The 22,743-nt window shown below is 39.1% G+C and overlaps 1 protein-coding gene across 2 annotated transcripts; it reads left to right on the forward strand.

Annotated features, from left to right (window-relative positions):
* The first annotated feature begins 7,356 nt into the window (after nt 1–7,356).
* Nucleotides 7,357–21,469, forward strand: LOC120536714 (interferon-induced very large GTPase 1-like). Of its 2 annotated transcripts, none has more exons than XM_039765172.1 (2): nt 7,357–7,401; nt 16,395–21,469. In XM_039765172.1, the coding sequence occupies exon 2, from the start codon at nt 16,395–16,397 to the stop codon at nt 21,444–21,446; it is 5,052 nt and encodes a 1,683-aa protein (XP_039621106.1). In that variant the 5' UTR covers nt 7,357–7,401; the 3' UTR covers nt 21,447–21,469. The 2 variants fall into 2 exon arrangements, with proteins under 2 accessions (XP_039621106.1, XP_039621105.1); XM_039765171.1 differs by lacking the exon at nt 7,357–7,401 and adding an exon at nt 9,321–9,460.
* The last annotated feature ends 1,274 nt before the right edge of the window (nt 21,470–22,743 follow it).

Genomic DNA, 22,743 nt, shown 5'->3' on the forward strand with positions numbered 1-22,743 from the left:
GAAACATCACAAAAGACAAAAAGTGAGCTAGGAGGAGATGTGAGCTGTACCTTCAAGAGATGGGCAGCTTCTTACAAGGTGGGAGTCCAGGACCAAGGTACATCCTTCTTCAGTAGTTGATGTAGTGGGGCTGTGGTGGTGGAGTACTGCAGCAGTAATTCAAGATAGTATGTGGTCTTTTCCAGAAGTGAGGGTGCCTGTGCTACATTTGTGGGCTTGGAGATGCGCTGGACTGCTTCCACATGAGATTGGAGTGCAAAGAGGCCATCATTTGCAGTCAGACAAAATCCCACAAACTCAATAAAGGGCACTGTGAAAACCCTTTTATCATCATTTGATGTGAGGTGATGAGTAGACAATACTTTTAAGACTCTGTGTAGGCATTCATCATGGGCAGCTGAGGTTGGACCATGCACAACAATGTCATCCATATAGATAACCACCCCAGGAGTCCTGGCAAAGATAGTAGACATCACCTTAAGAAAACAGCTGGTGGCAGAGCCGGGAGCCTAGTATAATGAAATACCCCATTTTGGGTGACAAAGTTAGTTAAATCTGTGCTTTCATGGAGGAGGGGAAAGTACAAGTAGCCCTGGCAAAGGTACAATTTGGAAAATACCTTAAAGCCATAGAACTGGATGGTGAGCTCCTCAGTGGGTTGGAATTATTGCTGTGTCCACAGCACTGAGGTCAATGCAGAAGAGCACCCCCATATCTTTTTTTGGCTGTCACTAGGATGGGACCACAATGTGAGGCACTAACTTGTTTAATGATGCTCGCCTTCAACATGTTGTATACTTCAGCAGCCGCAACCACCTAGAGGGCCAGGGGAACTCGACAGAGAGGTTGAATGACAGGACGTAAGGACTGACTGATAGGCAAGAGTTTGTTAGTCTTGGCAACAGCAGATCCAGCTCAACGCCAGTCACACAAGGAGTTCCTCAAGGCTCTGTACTCGGCCCTCTTCTCTTCTCTATTTATATGCTTCCCCTTGGCCACATATTTCGTAGCTATGGACTGGGTTATCATTTTTATGCAGATAACACTCAGCTCTATTTCAATGTCAAAAGTGCAACTTCATCAGAGTTTTCTCAGCTCCCAACTTGCCTCAGTGAAATTAAAACCTGGATGGAGCAGATCTTTTTAAAATTAAATTGCAATAAAACTGAACTCCTGCAAATTGGCACTAAAACACTACTTAAGAAAATGATCTCCTTTTCAGTCACTCTTGACGGTGATCTCATCAGACCTTCTTCTGATGCAAGAAATCTTGGTGTCATTTTTGATTCCTCCCTTTCTTATTCTGCCCACATAAATCACATTAAGAAACTTTCTTACTTTCACCTCCGTTACATATCCAGTGTTCGCTCATTCCTCTCCTTTTCTAATGCTGAGAAACCTGTCCATGTTTTTATCACATCCCACATCGATTATTATAACTTGCTGCTGGCAGGTGCCCCTTTTAATCTTATATCACAGCTCCAGCTTATTCAAAACTCTGCTGCAAGAGTCCTTACTCGAACCAGCAGCAGCGAGTACATCACGCTCATCCTGCTTCGTCTTCACTGGCTCCCCGTGTCTTACAGGATTGAATATCAAATTCTATTAATAGCCTACAAAGCTTTAAATGGCCTTGCACTGCACTACATCAGTGACCTTCTAAATCACTAGGCTCCTGTTTGCCTACTAGGTCCTCTGATTCTAGTAATCTTGCTGTGCCTCACACTAACTTGCACTCTCAGGGTGACAGGGCCTTCAGCTCTATAGCACCCAGACTTTAGAATGACATCCCGAAATTAATTAGATCAATTGACTCCATTCATTCTTTTAAAAAAACAACTGAAGGCTTTTTACTTAACATTCTGCCCTTTCTTTCATTTTACTTCTCTGTCCAGGTGCTCAGGATAATTTGTGTATCTGTTATATCACAAATTAGGTTATTTGTTAGGTTTTTCTGTTAGTATTGAATGTAGTATTTTACTCTGGTTTATTGCCGTTTATTCTATTTAATGCTTTGTTATCTGTTTCATTGTTCTATTCAGGAAAACATTTGTATCCAATGTTACATATACCCTGCTGGGTTTTTTTTTCTAAGACTCTGTGAAAATGGGAAAGGCTATATAAATAAAATATTATTTATTATTATTATTATTATTATTATTATTATTATTATTATTATTATATTATTAAGTAGTTGCTCTTGGGGGTGGCACGGTGGCGCAGTGGTAGCGCTGCTGCCTCGCAGTTAGGAGACCCGGGTTCGCTTCCCGGGTCCTCCCTGCGTGGAGTCTGCATGTTCTCCCCGTGTCTTCGTGGGTTTCCTCCCACAATCCATAGACATGCAGGTTAGGTAGATTGGTGATTCTAAATTGGCCCTAGTGTGCGCTTGGTGTGTTTGTGTGTGTCCTGCGGTGGGTTGGCACCCTGCTCAGGATTGGTTCCTGCCTTGTGCCCTGTGTTGGCTGGGATTGGCTCCAGCAGACCCCCGTGACCCTGTATTCGGATTCAGCGGGTTAGAAAATGGATGGATGGATGGCTCTTGGATAAAAGCTGAGAGACAAGCCAACCCCGTAAAAGATCAAGCCAGGGTATGCTGTGTATCTAGGAGTGTAAATCTCAGAGCTGTAAATAAGGCCAGACCTAACAAGTTAACACGGACGACAAGAAATGTGACATCAGGCAGTACTTTTGGCCTTAACGTACAGGCAAGGAGAGAGTGTCCAATATTTCAATTTAAGTGCCGCTATAACCAAATGGAACAGCAGAGGGAGCTGGTGAGAACAAAACTGAGACACTGCTGCCCTCTGCAGTCCCGCAGTAGAGGAAGATGCACATTGTCTTACTCCAAAGTACAAATTTTAAAGGCGGGGATTGTGGAGCTCACTGAATGAATGGCTGTTGATGCAGTCTGAGTGGAAGACGGTTGTTCCCTTGGTACAGAGGGCACTTGAGTAAAGGACTTCAGCAAAGTACTGGCTAAGCTTTCCGCAATTTCGGCAGCTGTGTCTCTCTGCGGAGCTGCTCAGAGGTCTAGACAAGATCGGCCCGGCCACAGTTCGCGCAGCTCTTTCTAGATACGGACTTCAGCCACCTTGTATAAATTGGAGCTGTCCTGAAATGAAAACGCATGCCCACCAGCAGTGCATGATCGAGGCTTGTCGTGGGGAGGAAGAGTGCTGCGCCAGGGAAACAGAAAGCCTAGCCGCGAGTTCGTCGGCTGTTTCAATTTAAAAAGCCACGTTGATTGCTTTCGCGGGAGACGTATCATCTGGTGATACCAGGAATCTTTCACGAACTTTAGGGTTACTAGCATGTTCCGCCAGTTGGTCACTGATAATTCATCATGTAAGTCACTGAACCTGCAACAGTTGGCTGTAAACCCGAGAAACCCCGCAAGTCCGCCGCGATCTAGAGACAGCTGACTCGTTCGAATGCTAAAGGATGATGGCGCTGACTGTAAAGAATTCGTCGGAAGATCACACTTTGCAGAGCCGGTAGGAATACCGATGCAGACTATCCTGTCGCATTCCTGAGGTGTTTTAAAGATGCACTGGCATTCTTTACCTGTCAATATGTTAAGTGCTTTCCGTTTTACCAGCATCACTCACCTCGTCAAAACCAGCAGCTGTTAAATATGCTTCAAAACATTCAGTCCAGCGAGTCCACATCACTGGAAGCACCGGCCGTGCAAGAAGTTCCATCCTAGTTGCCAGTGTTATATCGCCAAGATGAAGACATTACGACTGTCAGAAAGTACAGCATGTAAAAACTCTTTACTCTACGCAGACTCTCACATTTCACTAAAGCATGCAAAGACGGCACGATACAGCACTGTCACAAAGCTTTGGAGATATAATAATTACCAGGTGAATACCACCAAGTCAAGACACTGTGCACATACCTAAGTCTCTCAACACCCTTTCACTAAGAAAGTGATTATTGGAAAGGTATCGACATGCACCGTCAGAGCCGCCTCCACCTAGGGTGCCGCTGCTTATTTTTTAACTTATTTATCAGCTGCAGTTAAAAAACGGAGTGTGCTGTACTGTTACGTTTTCGAAGGGAGTACCACGTACGCGTGGGTCAGTGGCCTGCATTCATGTGACAGTGACATGCGCTCGCACTGACGCACTTTATTACAATGACAGGAGTACCAAACATAAAACAACCTACGGGAATTGGAGGTGTACATGCCTGAGCGTCACTGTGAAATTATAGCAAAAACTAAAATGGCGCCTTACTGGCAAAAGGAAAAATCTTTTAGGGTAAAAGTTACAATTTAATTAACTGCCATTCAGATCTAACACGCATCACTGGGAATTGCCTGTAATTCACCAACCAAACAAAACTTAGGTGCTTAATCTTGTCAGTGGGCAAGCCAGCAAATTGTGTGTGTGTGGAGGTGAAGCGAATCAGAGTTTGACACTGACAGTGAAATCGATCAGCTATGAAAAGAGAAGGCTTCAGGCAGTACTGGTGGAAGCCCATTTGGTGTTTCTAGCGGACAGTATGGGTTATCTCTATAGATAATGACTCTATAGATATTTAAACCTATCCACTCTTTTCTTTGCAGGCTGACTTGTGAGTCCTGATCATATTTAAACTATATAGTCTGTCTTCTTCTTATTTATCTCCATCTCCCAAAATCCTTCTTCAGTCTTCCAGCTTCCACTCCACTTCCCCTTGTCTGGTGTTATACAACATAATGTCATTAGCAAAAAACATTGTCCTGGGGAATTTGCCTTTCATCTCACAACTCAACACATACTTCACAATATCAAAGAGGTAAGGACTTGAAGGAGATCCCTGGTGCAGACCTACTCTAACCAGGCTATTGTCTGTTACACCAATGCTGCATTTAACCCATCTCCTTACTCCTTCATGTATAATTCTCACGTACTTCTCTGGTACCTCTTTCTATCTCATGCACCTCCAGACCTCTTGACTTGACACCGTATCATAAGCCTTCTCCAAATCAATAAACACAGTATGCACATCTTTCTGTTTTTCTCAATTCTTCTCCATCAGCTGTCTCAATGCAAAGACTGCAAAAATTGTTCTTCTTCCTAGCATAAAACCAAACTGCTCCTCCCCTGTGGTGGCCTCCTCCCTACGCCTTCTCTCTATTGACTATTCCCAAATTTTCTTTGTGTGTTTCATCAGCTTTATCCCTTTATAGTTTCCACAATCCTGAATATCACTCTTCTCCTTATAAATGGGTACACTCACACTGTTCCTCCGCTCCTCTGGTATTCTCTCCTGCTCATTGACCTTCTGCATTAGATCCCACAACACATCTACTCCAACTTCTACTGAAGTCTTCCACACGTTCAATGGAATTTCATCTTGGACTTGCCATTCCATGTTTAATTCTTTTCAGAGCCTCCTTTACTTCCACCCTCCTTATCCTTGTAGTAGCTCTTCATTTGGGACTCCATCCCCAAATACTACCTTTAGATTTTCTTCTTTCAACAGCTTTTCATAGTACCGCTCCCATCTATTCTTGATCTTATCATGCTTGCTCACTGAAGACAACACCTTGCTGATCTTTCATCTGCTTTATCTGACTAAAACCCTTCTCTGCCTTGATCCTAGTCTTTGCTATTCTACACATCATTCTATTTCCCTCTTTTGTCTCCATTTTTTTCTTACACTGCCTTCTTTGTCATCTTGTTTTTCTACATTCTACATTTTTCTATCTTCCTCCCTCCCTGATTGGTACCATTTCTTCTTTGCCTCCTTCTTAGCCTTTGTCATATCCTGCAATGCTCTGCTCCTCCACCATGTTTCTTTATTCCAGGTGGGCACGTTTCTGTTGCCCTACCCAACATCTCTTCACCGACAACTTTTCACTTCTTTTGAACACCGTTCCTCCACACTCTAAAATGACTGCACTTAATTTCAGACATTCTCCCTAGACCTGTTCCTAAGCATTTCCTCTTTAAATCTCCACCACTTTATCCTCATTGCTGCTTGCTGTGTTTTTTCTTTTTTTCCCAGTTGATTCTGATCACCACCACTGAAGCTAAGGAGGACTGTACATCTATAAGGAGTTTGAGACATGTAGTGTTCACTCCGCAGTGTCGGTCAGAACACTGATAAAAGATTCAGGCTATTCCACACAGCAGCTCCGAAAGAAATTGTGGCTAATTTATTTGGTGATATATAAAGAAGTATACGTGTATTTGAATAGGTGTGTGTGGTCCACATCAAGAGAGAATACAGAAAAAAAAAGTAAATACAGAGAACTCCAGTAGATGTCAGCATTATTCTCAAATCAGTCTAGTTACTGACTTGTCGGCAGTATGACATTTACAGCAAGACAGTTTATTAATAAACAGTATCAGTAAACTTAAAGTAAAGTATTATATTGAGGTAGCAAAATGCAGTTATTATTGAAATAAATGTTGCTCTATGTAAATAACACTGAGGTGACATTCTTAATACATAAACGCTAAACTGTACACTTTAAACAATGTTACATCTTACCTGTATAACAAAGAGGTAATACAAAATGAAAACAAATGAAACTTACTTTGGTTATTAAACACAGTTTCTTATTTATTCAGTATAATAAGGTCTCTTAGTTATTACAAATAACTATTTCTCTATGTGGAAATGACTTGTGCACGTGTATCTCATTCTCTCAGCGAACATCCCATAATATTACATGCTCTCGTGCATGCTGGGACATGCAGCATGAAATGTGAGATGTGTATCCCGACTGGTGTTGTCTTTCTAACAACCGCTTTATCCTTCTCTGTCACATTTGTCCCATTTATAACTTAGCAATTCATTATCTGTTTTAAATGTGATTGTCTACACACGATGGAGTCTATTTGCCTTTCCTTTCCTCAACCACTGTAAGTCACAAGCTGATTTACTTTGATTTCAAAAAATGTGTTAACTATTACCAGACCAGGTTCCATCACAAAATCTACTATCCTCTCCCCTTCCCCGCTTCTCTCCTTTACTCTCCACCCTTCATGTATCCGCTCTGTCATCTCTCTACTCTTTCAGACTTGCCTGTTTAGATCAACACCAACAATCACCTTTGCTCCCTCCTGTAGTGCCCTAAGCTCGTCATCCATTTGTGCCCAGAACTGGTCCTTCTCATCTTCCTCACAGCCCATTTGAGGAGCTGAAGTGGATCCTGTCAGCATTAACTGGGCTCAAGCTGTGAATGCCCGTCTCTTGCACTGCACACTGACAAACACACTCAGACTCAGCTATGCAGACTCTAATTACTGCAAGTAATCTGCGAGTCTTTGGAAGTAAATTGGAATATCTGAGCAAAACCCATGCAAACATAAGGACAACAAACAAACATCACACAGACAGACCGGACTGATAAATGAACTCAGAACCCTTGGATGTCTAATACATAGCGTACATTAACAGGTATGGTGGCTGAAGGACTGCCAGACTTTACTATTTCATTGTCCATTTTACTTGACAAATTACACAAAGTCTTTGATTTTGCTTGCCTTCCATGTAATATGGACTCCCACAGTCCAAAGACATGCTGTTGAGGTGGATTGGTGTGTGAGTGTTTTCACCCTGTGATGTACTGATGCCACATCCAGGGATTGTTTCTGCTTTGTGCTCGATGCTCGGTGGGATATGCTCCAGCTTCATTGCAACCATACTTTGGATAAGTGGGTATAGAAAATGAATACATGGATGATTAATATCTAGTGTAATGGCAGCCAAGTATTAAAATGTTCAAAATATCAATGTTTAATTCATGTTTGCAACTAATAACATAAATGTTGGATGATTTTCTCATTTCTTTACTTTTGCAATGGGCTAGTCCACAGTACATTTCCTCCCTTGAAGGTACAGATCTTACCAATATTTTGGGCAATTAAACACAGACAAGCAAATAGACAAACAATAAGGGGAGACAGCAACACTGATGACATCACTGATGTGTGGTATTTGCTACAAGTGGTTTTGATTCTAAGCCTCATTACGAGCTGAGTAAAGTCTGTAAGTCCTCCCCATCTCTGCATTCACTTGGTGAGTGAGCCTGGGGCGGTGAGTGCTGTTGTCTTATGGATGCAGCATCCATTATTCAAATTTCATACTTGGTCTTTCTGTATGTGTGAGTGTGTTCTCTCCCCTTTTGTGTTTGAATTTTCCCTTTACATGCCAATGATGTCAACCTTATGTTTACTGATGACATTATGTTGGCCCTGTACATTTACATTTACTTAATTAATAGACACTTTTATTCAAAGCAACTTACAAAATGCGTCACCATGTGGGTTTCAGTGTGCAGAGTAAAGTGCGTGCTGTGATGGATTATTGTCAGCAGCCATACACCACAGACACTCCAGAACAGGTAATTCACTTGAAGCTAAGGATGTTCAGGCCTGACCAGTACTTGGATGGAAGACCATCCAGGAAAAGCTTGGGCTGCTGCTGAAAGAGATGTTGGTGATGTCAGCAGGGTGCACTTAACCTGTTGTCTGTGTTGATCTCAATGCCTCAGTGCAGTGATGGGGACACCTTGTTGTTAATACAGCACTGCCCTTTAAATGAGACATAAAATGGAGGTTTCGTGGTCATCAAAGATCCCTGTGCCTCCTTTGTAAAGAGTAAGGTTAATCTCAATATCCAGGCTAAATTATTGACCACTGCTTAATCTTTCTGGACCCCTAAATCCTAACACTGTTGCCCTAATCATTCCCTGTTCATTATTGGCTATCTCTTTCACTCATTCACCATCTAATAGCTAATGTATGGTGAGTGTACTGGTGCTGGAATGGCTCCTGTCACATCAAAGAGGAGGTTGCATATTACAAGTGTTTGAAAAGGCTCTCCAATCTCCATGTAAAATCACATCGAGTAGAAAACTGCCATAAATGTAAAGAATTATTTTTTTATTATTAGGGTGGACTCCAGGCTCTGTCCTGAAATGGATAAGTGGGAATGAGAATATTAATAAGAAAGTCTGGGTTTGTATGCTTCTTCTGTTAAAGTGAATACAATGAATGAATGTTTTAAAATCACCTCAGATGTTCAAAATGAACACAAAACTCCAAATCAGCTACTGTAGATCAGCCTTGATCAGGCCAAAGCCAAGGTGAAATGTTTGTCTTTTGAGATAGGATGTTAGACAGAACAGACTAATTCTCTTTTCTCAAGCAGTGAAAGGAAAAAAAAAATAGTTTTGATGCTAAATATTGCAGTATAACGTATAATTTCAGTTAACTCACTTGACTAATTTCTGTGGTGCATAAAAAAAAACAAAAGAATAACAAATGTGGATTCCACCCTTGATTTTACTAGGCTGATTTCTGTGAAACGTTGACAATTTCCTATAAATGACAACACCCAACCTAATTTTAAAACTGAAAGTGGATGAACGACAAGCGGATTGGAGAGTCTGAAGGTCCGCCAGGAATCGCTAGTTCATACTGCGAGTTGGAAAACTAAGAAAAAGAATAAAAAGGTTTGCTGTTAACTTTTGCTGCTTATTCCTCTCTGCGTTTTAGTGATAGAGAATGTTAACATAACTTGAAAATAATGAACGTCACCTTGCACTTCTCACTTTAATACGTCTATGTATGTTTAAAATTCACGGGAAATGTGGGAGTGCAGTTAAAGAGAACTTTGCTTCGGTTACTTTTGAAATACAGGTCTTTTTAATCACGGAGTGCTCTGTCTTTTTTCAGACATTTTTACACTAAGAGCTACTGAACATTAATTTTGCCGCACGACTAATAAACGGCTGCTGCTCCCTAAACCGCTGCTGTATAAATACTTTAGTGTTAATGTTACTGCATCGCCGTTTTAACTCATCCTGAACCTCAAGTTGTGCTGGTCTAATATGATCTACGCGCTGGTACGTTTGGTTGGTGAAGCGTATATTTGTTTAAAGATGAAGTAATAGTTCTGTATGCACGTAAATCAATATTTTTCTTAAAGAAATTGATCACAAATATTGGTGAACACGTAAATATTTGTATCTTAATGCATTACATCGCCTTTTTTGTTTTTTTAAATCTTTGTTCATCAACGTACATTCAGCGCAGTTATATAGTCAATTTGAACTGTTATGTTGTTTTAGTATGTTGATTGTATTACTTGTGGTTAACGACGACAACTTAAAAGGAAAGTGATTTAAGAAAAGGTATCCACACGTGCAGTATAAGGGGTCCAATTCAGTCCCGTCACCCGGCAAAAATGTCAATTAAACCTCAAAATCAGTGACGTTTCACAATCAGAGCTAGCACTAAATAAATAAACAGAAGCACTCCCTTGTGTACTGATCATTGATCCAAATTGTAGTCACTTACTGGCTAAATTCTTGATTCTTGATTGTTTTGAGGTGTAGAGATCAGGAGATGAAGGAATTATCACGCAGAGGTGCCTTTCTGTATAACATAAATACACTAATTTTACAGTTTCTACTAGAGGGGAACAGAATGATTCACCTGTCCTGTCCCGAATTCAGAATGCATCAAATAACAATGCATGTACGCGTCTGTTCTTCACACCTGTGCTTGAAATAATTTAAAAATAACCATTAAAGTATAAGCACAATTTTTTCCTTTGCAAACATGAATAATTTGCTTTTTTTGGTGACATGACGTTTAAACACATACGAGGCACAAAGTGTTACCATATAATTCATGTGAGGGAATCAGCCACCGTCAAAATTCAGGTTCCTCCTTTTGTTGCAAAAATTCTGTTCTTATACAGCTTAAGTGAATTAATGTGTAAAAACTTAATGATTAATTTTCCTTATTTCTTCTCATTCGGTAAGGAAGCCATATTGGTGTATTCTTACTGTTGCTTACATTTGAAAATCATGCGCTCATCGAAATTCTTACTCTCTTATCTTTTATTACCTGTAATGACACTTATCTGGATCTGTTTTTGTAAACCTTATCGGTAGATTAAGTGACACACATGTATGTTGTCTGAGTCCACTTAATATTAATTTACTCCATTTTATGTACTTGTCTGCTTTTGTGCTTTTGACATAAATATGAAAAAAAAAAAAAATCAGTAATAAAAATGCAGCCTTTGCCTTCAGTGAGAGTCCAGCATTTTCAGAGAGAGAGAGAGAACAGCATTTTCTTATTAAATTATTGCAAACATCCAGTGGTGAATAGATATAATTTTCTTAAAGAATTAAGTGCAATTTATAATACATTGCAATGTCTCTATATTCTTTTTATTTCTGAAATTGAAGACTCATTAGTATATTATATAACTTAAGCATAACCTCTCTTGACTTGTAGCGTGATCGTATATAACCTAACATCCATTAAAATCTTCTTGATCACTACACTGTCTGTCGTACATTGAAATGGCTCCACTATGACTCCTAAGTCCTTCTCATAAGGTGTACATTCAAGTTTCACAACTCCTGTTGTGTATTCACATCTAAAAGTGTTCCTTCCTATGTGTAAATGCTTAAAATGTACTTACATTAAATTTCTTTTGCCTCACATCCACCCAAGCCTGTATGCTGTCCAAGTCTCTACATAACATTTCAACAACAACAACAACAACATTTATTTCTATAGCACATTTTCATACAAAAAATGTAGCTCAAAGTGCTTTACATAATGAAGAATAGAAAAATAGAAGACACAATAAAAAATAAAATAAGTCAACATTAATTAACATAGAATAAGTAAGGTCCGATGGCCAAGGAGGACAGAAAAAAATATTAAAAAAAACTCCAGACGGCTGGAGAAAAAAAATAAAATATGTAGGGGTTCCAGACCATGAGACCGCCCAGTCCCCTCTGGGCAATCTACCTCACATAAATGAAACAGTCCTCTTTGTATTTAGAGTTCTCACGGAAGGAGTTGATGATGATGGTCAGGTAGACTTTTAGTCCATCAATGTTGGAGCATCATGATGCTTTGAGTATGTGGAGGTGGCGCAAGCCGTCACCACAAAGAAACTGGAAAAAGAAACAGAAAAGAGAGTAGGGGTCAGTATGGATTTTAGAGCCACCATGAATAGTTATTATGATGAATTGAACATACAGAGTATCCGGATTAAGTTAAATTGAAGTTATAGAAAGGCCATGTTAAAGTAATGTGTTTTCAGCCGTGTTTTAAAGTGCTCTACTGTATTAGCCTGGCGAATTCCTAATGGCAGGCTATTCCAGATTTTAGGTGCATAACAGCAGAAGGCCGCCTCACCACTACTTTTAAGTTTAGCTTTTGGAATTGTAAGGAGAGACTCATTTGAGGATCTGAGGTTACGATTTGGAATATAAGGTGTCAGACACTCCGATATATAAGATGGAGCGAGATTATTTAAGGCTTTATAAACCATAAACAGAATTTTAAAGTCAATTCTGAAAGACATAGGTAACCAGTGTAGTGACATTAAAACTGGAGAAATGTGTTCGGATTTTCTTTTCCTAGTTAGGATTCTAGCAGCTGCATTCTGCACTTGTTGCAAACGATTTATGTCTTTTTGGGTAGTCTTGAGAGGAGTGCGTTACAGTAATCTAGTCTACTGAAAACAAAAGCGTGAATTAATTTCTCAGCATCTTTCAGTGATATAAGAGGTCTAACTTTTGCTGTGTTTATTAAGTGAAAAAATGCTGTCCTAGTGGTCTGATGAATATGTGATTTAAAATTCAGGTTACAGTCAACAATTACCCCTAAGTTGTTTTACTTTCGTCTTGACTTTTAATCCTAATGCATCAAGTTTATTTCTGATAACCTCAATTTATCCATTATTTCCAATCACTAAAACTTCAGTTTTCTCTTTATTTAACTTGAGAAAATTACTATTCATCCATTCAGAAATACAAGTAAATATTGTGTTAGTGAAACAACAGAGTCAAGGTCATCAGGTGCTATTGATAAGTACAGCTGTGTGTCATCAGCATAGCTGTGGTAGCTCACATTGTAACCTGAGATAATCTGACCTAACGGAAGCATGTAGATTGAGAAGAGCAGCGGACCCAGGATAGAGCCTTGTGGAACACCATATAGGATATCATGTGTCTTCGAGTTGTAATTCCCACAACTAACAAAGATTTTTCTCCCTGTCAGGTAGGATTCAAACCAATTTAAGACACTGCCAGAAAGGCCCACCCATTGACTAAGGTGATTTCTAAGAATATTATGATCAATGGTTTCAAATGCAGCACTCAGATCTAAGAGGATGAGAACAGATAAATGACCTCTGTCTGCATTCACTCGCAAATCATTTACTACTTTAACGAGTGCAGTTTCTGTGCTGTGATTTGTTCTAAAACCCGACTGAAATTTATCAAGAATAGCAGGTTTATTGAGGTGGTAAGTTAACTGCATAATGACTGCCTTCTCTAGAATTTTACTTAAGAAAGGCAGGTTAGAGATGGGTCTAAAATTTTAAAAAGCAGAGGGGTCAAGATTATTTTCCTTGAGTAGGGGTTTATCTACAGCAGTCTTAAGACAGTCTGGGAAGACCCCCGTATTTAATGATGAATTTACTATGTCAAGAATATTATCAATTAGCACGCCTGATACTTCTTTGAAAAAACTTTTTGGTATTGGGTCAAGGACGCAGGTGGAGGGTTTCAGTTGAGAGATTATACTATGTAATTCAGGTAAATCTATCCTGGTGAAAAAATTTAATTTGTGTATAACGGCCTACTGGGGTTTAGGAGGATCTGCAGTGTTGGGGAGATATACTATGTTATTTCTAATATCATTAATGTAGGATTTCTGCTGATCCTACATTAACTGTTCTTCCACCTTTGGTAGCCCCTGCAAACTTAATCATCGTATTGATTATATTCCTTTCCAGATCGTTAACATATATTGAAAAGATCAGAGGTCCCAGCACTGATCCCTATGAGACATCAATTTTAAAATCACCTGATTCTGTAAAAGTTCCCATCACAATAACTTTGCTTCCTGTGTTTGAGTCAATTTTGTACACATCTTAAAAACTGCACCCTGAATTCCCACTCCTTTTAGTTTTATCATTAACATTTCATGTGATACTTTATCAAAAACATTCTGAAAACCAAGAGAAATTTTATCATATGGCGATCTCTGATTGTGTTGTTTTGTTGCTTCCTCAGAGAACTCAGGCGTGTTTCTGAGAAACAGCCTTCCTCATTTGAACCCATGTTGAGTATTTGCTAACATACTTGTTCTAGACATGTCTTATTCAGCCTTTTCCTTAGTAATTCCTTCATTAATTTACCTGTAATGCACATTATACTTACTGGCCTGTAGTTACTTGGATCAGCCCGATAGCTGTTTTTATATAATTGAATAATGTTTGCTTGCATCCAGTCTATAGGAATTACCCCAATGTACACAGATTTTTTAAAAATATGTGCCAAGGGTTTATATGCAGTAATGTACTTGTTGTAAAAATATATGAAGTATGTTCTCACTAACTTCTTAAGCACTCAAGGATAAAAGTTATCTGGTCCTCGTGATTTGTTAGATTTCAGCCAGTTTAATCCAAACAGTATTTCTCCCTGTGTGATTTGCATTTTACGAAGAACCTCTTTAGTGGTCCCCATTATTAAATAAAATTAGCTTATTTCCTTCAAGGAATTGTCTTTTTGATATAAAATTGGGTTTTTGAGTTTGAAAGTTCCCAATAAGTGGACAAAACCAGAAATCTTTAATGTATAGCAGGCTACCTAGGAGAATATAACAGATCAATTAAACATGAATTTAGCCTGTGGTATTGTAGGCAATGAGTTCTTTTACAATCTGGAACTCCTTCGTAATTAAGAATCTGTTATTATCTATTTACAGCTATTTATGGAACCTGTTATGGATCTAAATAAATAAAGGTCTTTACTGAAACCTTCATGAGGATGGCAGTTTAGAAAATCAAAACTCTGTTCCTGTATTGCATCACTTTGAAGGGCCACTTTTGAACCATTTAAGAAAGACTCACTAGTGTTTAGGTGAAGATCATCTCCTGTGTTCAAATTTATAAAACATGCACATGCACAAAAAAGAGGACTGAAGGCTGTGTTTACAACTTTCCTTTCAAAGGTTAGGATTTATAAAAACAAATTGATAGAAAAACATTTACATATTTACACCATCTGAACCTTTCAGAGAAAGTGGAAAATGACGACACCCCTGACGAAGTAGGAAGATGCAGCCAATGAAACCAACTAAATGATGAGTCTTTCTTATAATATGCTTTGACAATGCCAAAATATTAGAAGACTTAGACACTAGGCAAACGGTCATACACGAAAAGAGGGAGTTTTTAGGAATTGAAATGATGCGTCAGGTGGGCGGCTACTCCACCAGCCAATGAAAGTCTTGCAGGATTGTAATTGCATATGTATGAAGTGGATTAGCACAGGTAGCAATGTTTGTCTTTTGCAACAGGACAGATTTTGAGGTGCATTAATGTGCGCAGTTATTCAAGATGGCTGTGATTTATTAAGGGTAAATTGCACAGATACAGTATGTGAATATGTTTTTTTGTTTATGCATTTTCCTGTTTTTTGGCTAATGCATACTTTCGCAGTTGAATCCACACAAACTTTTATAAATGAAACCCTGTGGTGTGGTTTATATTTTGGAATTGTGGATTAGGGCTACTGAACCTGTATAAGCTCTTCATTTATTAAATTTTGAAGAAGCAGATCAGTATTAAGAAAGTGTAAAGTCTATTTTGTTCTGAACATCAAAATGGAAGAGACAGGCTCACCACACAATATTAGAAATTCTGCACATAAAGAAGTAAATTTATTTATAGTTTCAATAGACTAAGGCACACACTAAGCCACTGTTGTTAGGGCCATATTGTAACACCTTAAAACCCACAAATAAAGACCTTAACAAAGGGAACAGTCATGGCTGACCTTGTTTTGTCCATATGAATGTGTGATGATTGCTTATCAACTCTGCTGCACACCCGTAAATGAGATGTTGGACTCCTTGTTAGTCCTGTTTGGCATGCCGTCTGTCTTTGTACTCACCAGATATCACTTCTAAAAAGCTGTGGAAAGATGAGAGGCTTTTAAAGAATTCATAGTCACTAACAAGTAACAGTCTCCACCTCGTTTCAGTTTCTGGAGATTGCAACATCAATGTTTCATCATTTTATAAAAACAGATGAATGGAATGCTATAGTAAAAATCAAGACTCTACATGCCTAAATAAATCAGAAATATCGTTTTTGACTGTCTTACTGTTTCTGTATAGTCATTTACACTTGACTTTAATGTCCATCAAAATATTATTTATTTACAGACAAACTGGGACTGTGCTTAAGTCTCTTAGTTCATGCATACTGTTTTTGAAATTTGAAAATATTACTATTCTGGAAGTTGTTAATTTCCTTGTGTATGTGACCTAATCTCTAAATCTTACTGAAGCTATAGACACACATATCAATAAGTAATATTCATTTCTGTTTCTTTTGAGATGTCTGAACATACTGAGTATGAACAGGAGACAGAAGGCCTTCAGAAGCATTTAAAAGAATTTGGACTTGACCCTGCTTATTGGCAACCGAAGCTAAAAGAAGAGTTGGGAATTGTTTCTGTTCAAGCTTTCTCATATGTGGGAAAAGAAGACTATGAGGAACTTTTACCACACTGCAAAGCAAATTGGGAGAAAAGAGCACTTAAGAATATGTTTAAATTGAAAGATTACCCCTATCAAAAGACTAACGCAGGTACAAATATCCAAAATGTTGAAACAGAATTAAAAGCAAGTTTTAAAAGAAGTACCCTTATAAAGAGAAAAATAAATGAATATTCTGCACTCACTGATTCACCCTTCATTGGTGTCATAGAAAGACTGGGACTCAAGTCATTTTACCCCAAGAAACTGACAATGTCTGACATCCTGGTGATCGACAAGTTCTCCTTACATGACTCTCTGCCATCCACAGAGCAGGAGCTGCCTTTTTGTTTTCTTCAAAAACTTCTCATCGGTGACTACAGAGCAAGAGAAATCACAATTGAAACAACAGAAAAAAAATCAAAATCGTCTCTGAGCAACATTCACAGAAAAAGAGTAATGGATGTAGAAGATCTCTTGAATGAAGACTGCAGTATTCAAGATTATGATATTTCCACTGAAGATCAAACAAACCTTCACTTCATGGATGTCCAGATGGCTGTCTATCACTGTGCTGACATGTCCGTCTGGCAGTATATCACATCCAAGTTGTCATTTTGTCAGTTTGCTCTTCCTCTCTTGGTTCCAAACCCTTTTGCCAATCACATTGAATTTCCTTTATGGTCTTTTCAACTGCTCAAGAAAAGCTGGAAGAACTTAATTAAATCAGAAAGTGGATTCAAAGGAAGAAATCAAAATGTGTGTAAGACTCCTGCACCAGTTGTTTCATTTATACGTTTAGGTCCCTGCTCCTCCTCCAAGTCACAGGTCTTAAATGGCTTACTGAACAAAGGTAAGCACAGCACTTTTCACCATCGGGACTGTAAGGGTGCAGAAGAGAAGAGTCTGTTCATGGATGGGGTTGTGGAGATTTCATGGTTTTGTCCTGCAGGTAAAGAGGATGATCAGTTCAATGAGTTCATTGCATTTATGAATCTGCGTGGAGACGCAAAAGAACATCACAAACAATGTGAATTTCTGTTTGAAATTTCATCCGTAAATGTTGTAGTTTTCAAAGATTCTCATGCAAAGGATAGCAAAGGAAAAGACATTTTACAGAAACTGTTGAAATCACCAACCCCACTGATCTGCTTGCTTGATGATAAAGAAAAAGTATTAAAACGGAGTCATGAGCCTATAGTGAAGATACCACTTCTAAATAGAAACCAAGCTGATCTTCTCCAAGAATTAACAGCTTCTATACAACATCTCCTAGTCAAGTCACAGCGCTCTTTGAATATCCAGCAGTGTGCTGATGTCGCCAGGAAACTTGGTGTTAAAGTGGATGAAGACGATGAAAAATGCAAAGAAGCCAAGGCTGCAGCAGAGAGCCTGGTGAAGCCATTAAGAGGTCAACTATTGTGCTCAGTTAAAGAGAAGTTCTTTCCTCTTCAAGGAGATCTGTGGCACAACTGGTGTAAGAAAAATAAAGAGCTCACTCGTCTACAAGTGAATGGAAACCGAAGCCTTGAGCGGCAGAGAAGTGACATTGAAAATGAAAAAAATAAACTAAAAAAAGAACAGTGCAGGAGAGTTGATCCTCTAAATGTGGTAATGAAGTGCTTTATTGAAAATCTGAATCCAAAGTCATTAAAAAGTAAGAGACTCTTTCTTAACTGGCTAGGGATTGCTTTTGATGAGTTAACATGCGATGATCGCCTAAAAATGGAACACGAGCTCACTTTAATATGGTCACAAATGGAGGAACTAAAAGAAAAAGATGTGAAAACAGATTCACTAAAACAAGAATTTGAGGAAAAATCAGCAATGTTCATGGCTTCATCCTTGGGCGTAGAACATGTGCTTAGAGAACTTGGTCAGATGTATGAGGCTTTATTAACACAACAAGAGAAGAAAGAAATATTTATGTCTCTGCCAGAACTTGCTGCTGACCTCATGATCTCTGGATATCCCATCGAGCTGATGGATGGAGATTCTTCTCACATTCCTGTGACCTGGGTAAGTGATGTCCTTGAACAAGTTATTGAGAAGCTCAGTGACAAAAGAATTTTTGTTCTTTCAGTTTTGGGAATTCAGAGCACTGGGAAGTCCACTTTATTGAACACCATGTTTGGTCTTCAGTTTGCCACAAGTACGGGTCGATGCACCCGAGGAGCCTTCATGCAGCTGATTAAAATCAAAGAGGACCTGCTGGATCTCGACTTTGATTACTTGCTGGTGGTCGACACTGAGGGTCTTCGGGCTTTAGAGCTTGTAGACAAAGGCACTTTAAAACATGACAATGAGCTTGCAACGTTTGTGATTGGGATTGCTAACCTGACTCTAATTAATATATTTGGGGAGAATCCCTCTGACATGCAGGACATTCTTGAAATTGTCATTCAGGCCTTTCTGAGGATGAAGAAAGTACGACTGTCACCAAGCTGCTGTTTTGTTCATCAGAATGTTGGTGAAATAACAGCAGGAGAAGCAAATATGGAAGGAAGAAGACGGCTGGAAGAGAGACTGGACTTCATGACTCAGACAGCAGCAAAGCAAGAGGTGTGTGATGTCACTCACTTTAAAGATGTCATCAGGTTTGACATCAACAGACACGTTCATTATTTCAGTCACATTTGGGAGGAAAGTCCACCAATGGCCCCTCCAAATCCAAACTATAGTGAACATGTTCAGAAACTGAAACAGATGCTGCTTTCTAAGGAAATGAAAGAAGGTATTTTAAAGATTTCAGAATTTAAAATCCATGTGGAGGATCTCTGGTCTGCTCTCTTGGATGAGGACTTTGTCTTCAGCTTTAAGAACACCCTGGAGGTAACAGCTTACAGACGACTGGAGGAAGAGTATAGGAAATGGAGCTGGAAGCTGAGGAAACACATGTTAGAGACTGAAAATCAAATACACAGCAGCATTGAAAATAATAAATTAAAAAGAAAAGAGGAGTTTAACTTGGAAGGAGAGGTTAACAAGAAATATGAGACACTTGCACAGAAAATAGAAGAGTATTTTGCAAAGGATAAAGACAAAGACTTAATGGTTCAGTGGAAAGAAAGGACTCGACTGAACTTTAAGGACCTAAAAATAGACCTGGTGAAAGTAGCTGAAAGAAGATTGAATGAGTTCATGAAAATGAAAGAAGGTGTCAGAAATCTAGAGGAGAAGAAAGGCAAATATGAAGAAGAGCTAATGAAAATGAGCCGGGAGTTGGCACTGGAGCTGAAAGGCAAAGACTTGCAAGATCAAGAACTTGAAAACAAATTTGAGAAAATGTGGACTGAGTGGGTGACTCGAGTGAAAGCAGAGATGCCTCCTCCAATACAGCCAAACATAGAGATGGATGTGGAGAAAGTTCTTAATGAGAAATATGACATGAAAATCATTCGCTCCAGCAAAGACACAAAATCACACAAAAAGTTAAAGCAAATAAAATTAAATGATTTTTCTGTTTATATAAATATGAAACTACAATGCAAGATTTTAAATGTTGTCAAGTATGTATCAACATTTAAGAGCAATGATCAAGATCATCAGTGCATGAGTGACCTCACTAGCAGAATAAAACAAGACATTTATGGTTACATTAAAGACAAAGAGGAGGCCAGAGTTGATTACAATGAAAGTTACATTCATGAAATTGTGAAGAAAATTGAGGATCACGTGAAACTTTTTGACTGCAATGGAGGCAGATTTGACATCAGAAATGAATATCCTGCTGACATGGCTTTGTTATTATGTGAAGAGGCAGTGGTACCGAGATTTAAAGAGATGCACCATAAATTTCAGAAAGCTAATAATCCCATAGAGTATCTTGACAGCAAGAAGGGGGAGTACTTGAAAAGTTTTAAGATGTTCAGCACAGGAGCGATTGCCACAGCTGTGCTTGCAGTCACTGTTGCTGAAAAACTGAAATTAGCCATCCGGGAGGAGGTTTATGACAGAAGTCTTATCATGATCACTGGCGAAATAAAATGCAATGACCCAGCACTGAGAGGAAACCAATCCAATCTGGAGAATCACATCTTACTGGCTCTAGTGAAAGAGCGGAACTTTGACAAGTTTATGCTGTACATACGGTCTCCAAAAAAGCATTGTGCTAAGTTCATTAAGACACGAGTGAAGGAATATTTTGCACAGAGAAATGAAGAAATCCTTTTTATATTTAGACATCGCATACATCAGATAAAAGTATCTGTCTGTACAGCATTTCTTAAATCAGTTAAAAACTCAGAAAATGAAAACATTCAGATATCTGCCTGGCTGGACAGATTTTGCTCTGCACTTGGAGATAAGATTGTCTTCTCCAAATCTAACATGAGAGGCTATGACAGTGACACAATTCTGGATGTCAGATTCTTTAAAGAAAGAATAACCACTCTGCTTGAGACAGTCGCTGCTGATTTAATGTCAGAATTTAATGACTTGGATTCTTTTGATCGTTCAGCATTCAGGCGGCAACCTCATGATATTCTGACTGAGCAGCTCAGTGGATGTTGGGTACAGTGTCCATTCTGTCTGGCCACCTGTGAATCAACAATCCCAAATCATGGTGGTCAGCACAGTGTTCGCTTCCACAGACCCAAAGTACTCTGGGGTGGTCACTGGCAGAAAACTGATCACTTTGTCACTGATAATTGCTCTACTATTGTACAGAGTAACTGCCAGTTCTTAAATCATGAGGACAAATACATTCCTTATAAACAGTATCATTTAGGAGGCCCCAGATATGAAAGCTGGAGCATTACACCAGAAAGAGAATTTCAACCAATCTGGAAATGGTTTGTCTGTCAGTTCAAGTCTGACCTGGAAAAACATTATAAACTGCAATTTACTGATATTCCAAAGCAGTGGAATGAAATCAAAGATAAAGAAGTAATTAAATCACTTAGTAAATAGATAAATGCAGTAATCAATAAAAATAGCACATCATAACATTTTTATATTGTATATCCTTTCCTTTTTAACAACTATAACTATTTATATATATATATATATATATATATATATATATATATATATATATATATATATATATATATATATATATATAGCAATGCACGTTCTAGTTTTATTAGGAGATTAAATTGGACAATGCAGTGTTCTGAATGTGATGTGCATTTCTCAATGATAACACATTCTAACGCTAACTCGGGCGGCATGGTGGCACAGTATTAGCGATGCTGCCTCGCAGTAAGGAGACCTGTGTTCACTTCCTGGGTCCTCCCTGCGTGGAGTCTGCATGTTTTCCCCGTGTCTGCATGGGTTTCTGCCCACAGTCCAAAGACATTCTGGTTAGGTGCATTGGCGATTTTAAATTGTCCCTAGTGTGTGCTTGGTGTGTGTGTGTCCTGCGGTTGGCTGGTGCTCTGCCCAGGGTTTGTTTCCTACCTTGTGCCCTGTGTTGGCTGGGATTGGCTCCAGCAGACCCCCATGACCCTGTAGTTAGGATATAGTGGGTTGGATAATGGATGGATGGATGGATGGGATAATACTAACTCATTGTTAATGCTAAATGTTTGCTTGACCTGATGCCACACTTTTTATCATTGCTGTCTTACAGCTTCTGGGTCCTGTGTTTGAATCCCGACTCAGTTGTTGTCTGTATGAAGTTTGCATGTTCTCACTGTGTTCTCCCTCTCAGTACTCCAGTTTTCTGGCACATCCCACAGACATGTATGTTAAGCGTATTAACCTAATGTAACATCCTCAAACCAACATAATCCAATCCAGTGTTTTAGGGGGTAGGAGCCTCTCCTGGCAGTATGTTGTGCTAAACAGGAAACAATCCTGGACAGGACACCAGTCTAGCCATTTACTCGGACCCTCACACTAAGCCAAGCACCAGTTTAAAGTAAGCAGTTAACCTAATCTGCACCTTATAGGGGATGTGAGATGAAAACTAGAAGACCCACAGAAAAACCTTCACATGCAAACTCCACAGCAGATGACTTCCAGGTACAGAAGTTTAAAAGAAGGCACCGAATTCCTATGACAGCAGTGCTACCCACTGTGCCACCCAGCATATTTTACACTATAAATTATTATGTGATTAGTTATTTTAGGACTGATTTTAATTGTGTCATTCAATGGACTGACATCTCATCTGCCGGTCCTTCCTTTAGTATGCCCGGTGTTGCGTGATGAGCTCCAGTCCAAAGACCCCCTCTCTGTTGGAGCAGTTTTGATGATAAAA

This window comes from Polypterus senegalus, chromosome 10 (genome assembly GCF_016835505.1).
Source record: "Polypterus senegalus isolate Bchr_013 chromosome 10, ASM1683550v1, whole genome shotgun sequence".
Classification (NCBI taxonomy): Eukaryota; Metazoa; Chordata; class Cladistia; order Polypteriformes; family Polypteridae; genus Polypterus; species Polypterus senegalus.

What these genes read in the sequence shown, in the direction of transcription:
- LOC120536714 (XM_039765172.1), top strand. Translation starts at nt 16,395, where the DNA reads ATGTCTGAACATACTGAGTATGAACAGGAGACAGAAGGCCTTCAGAAG.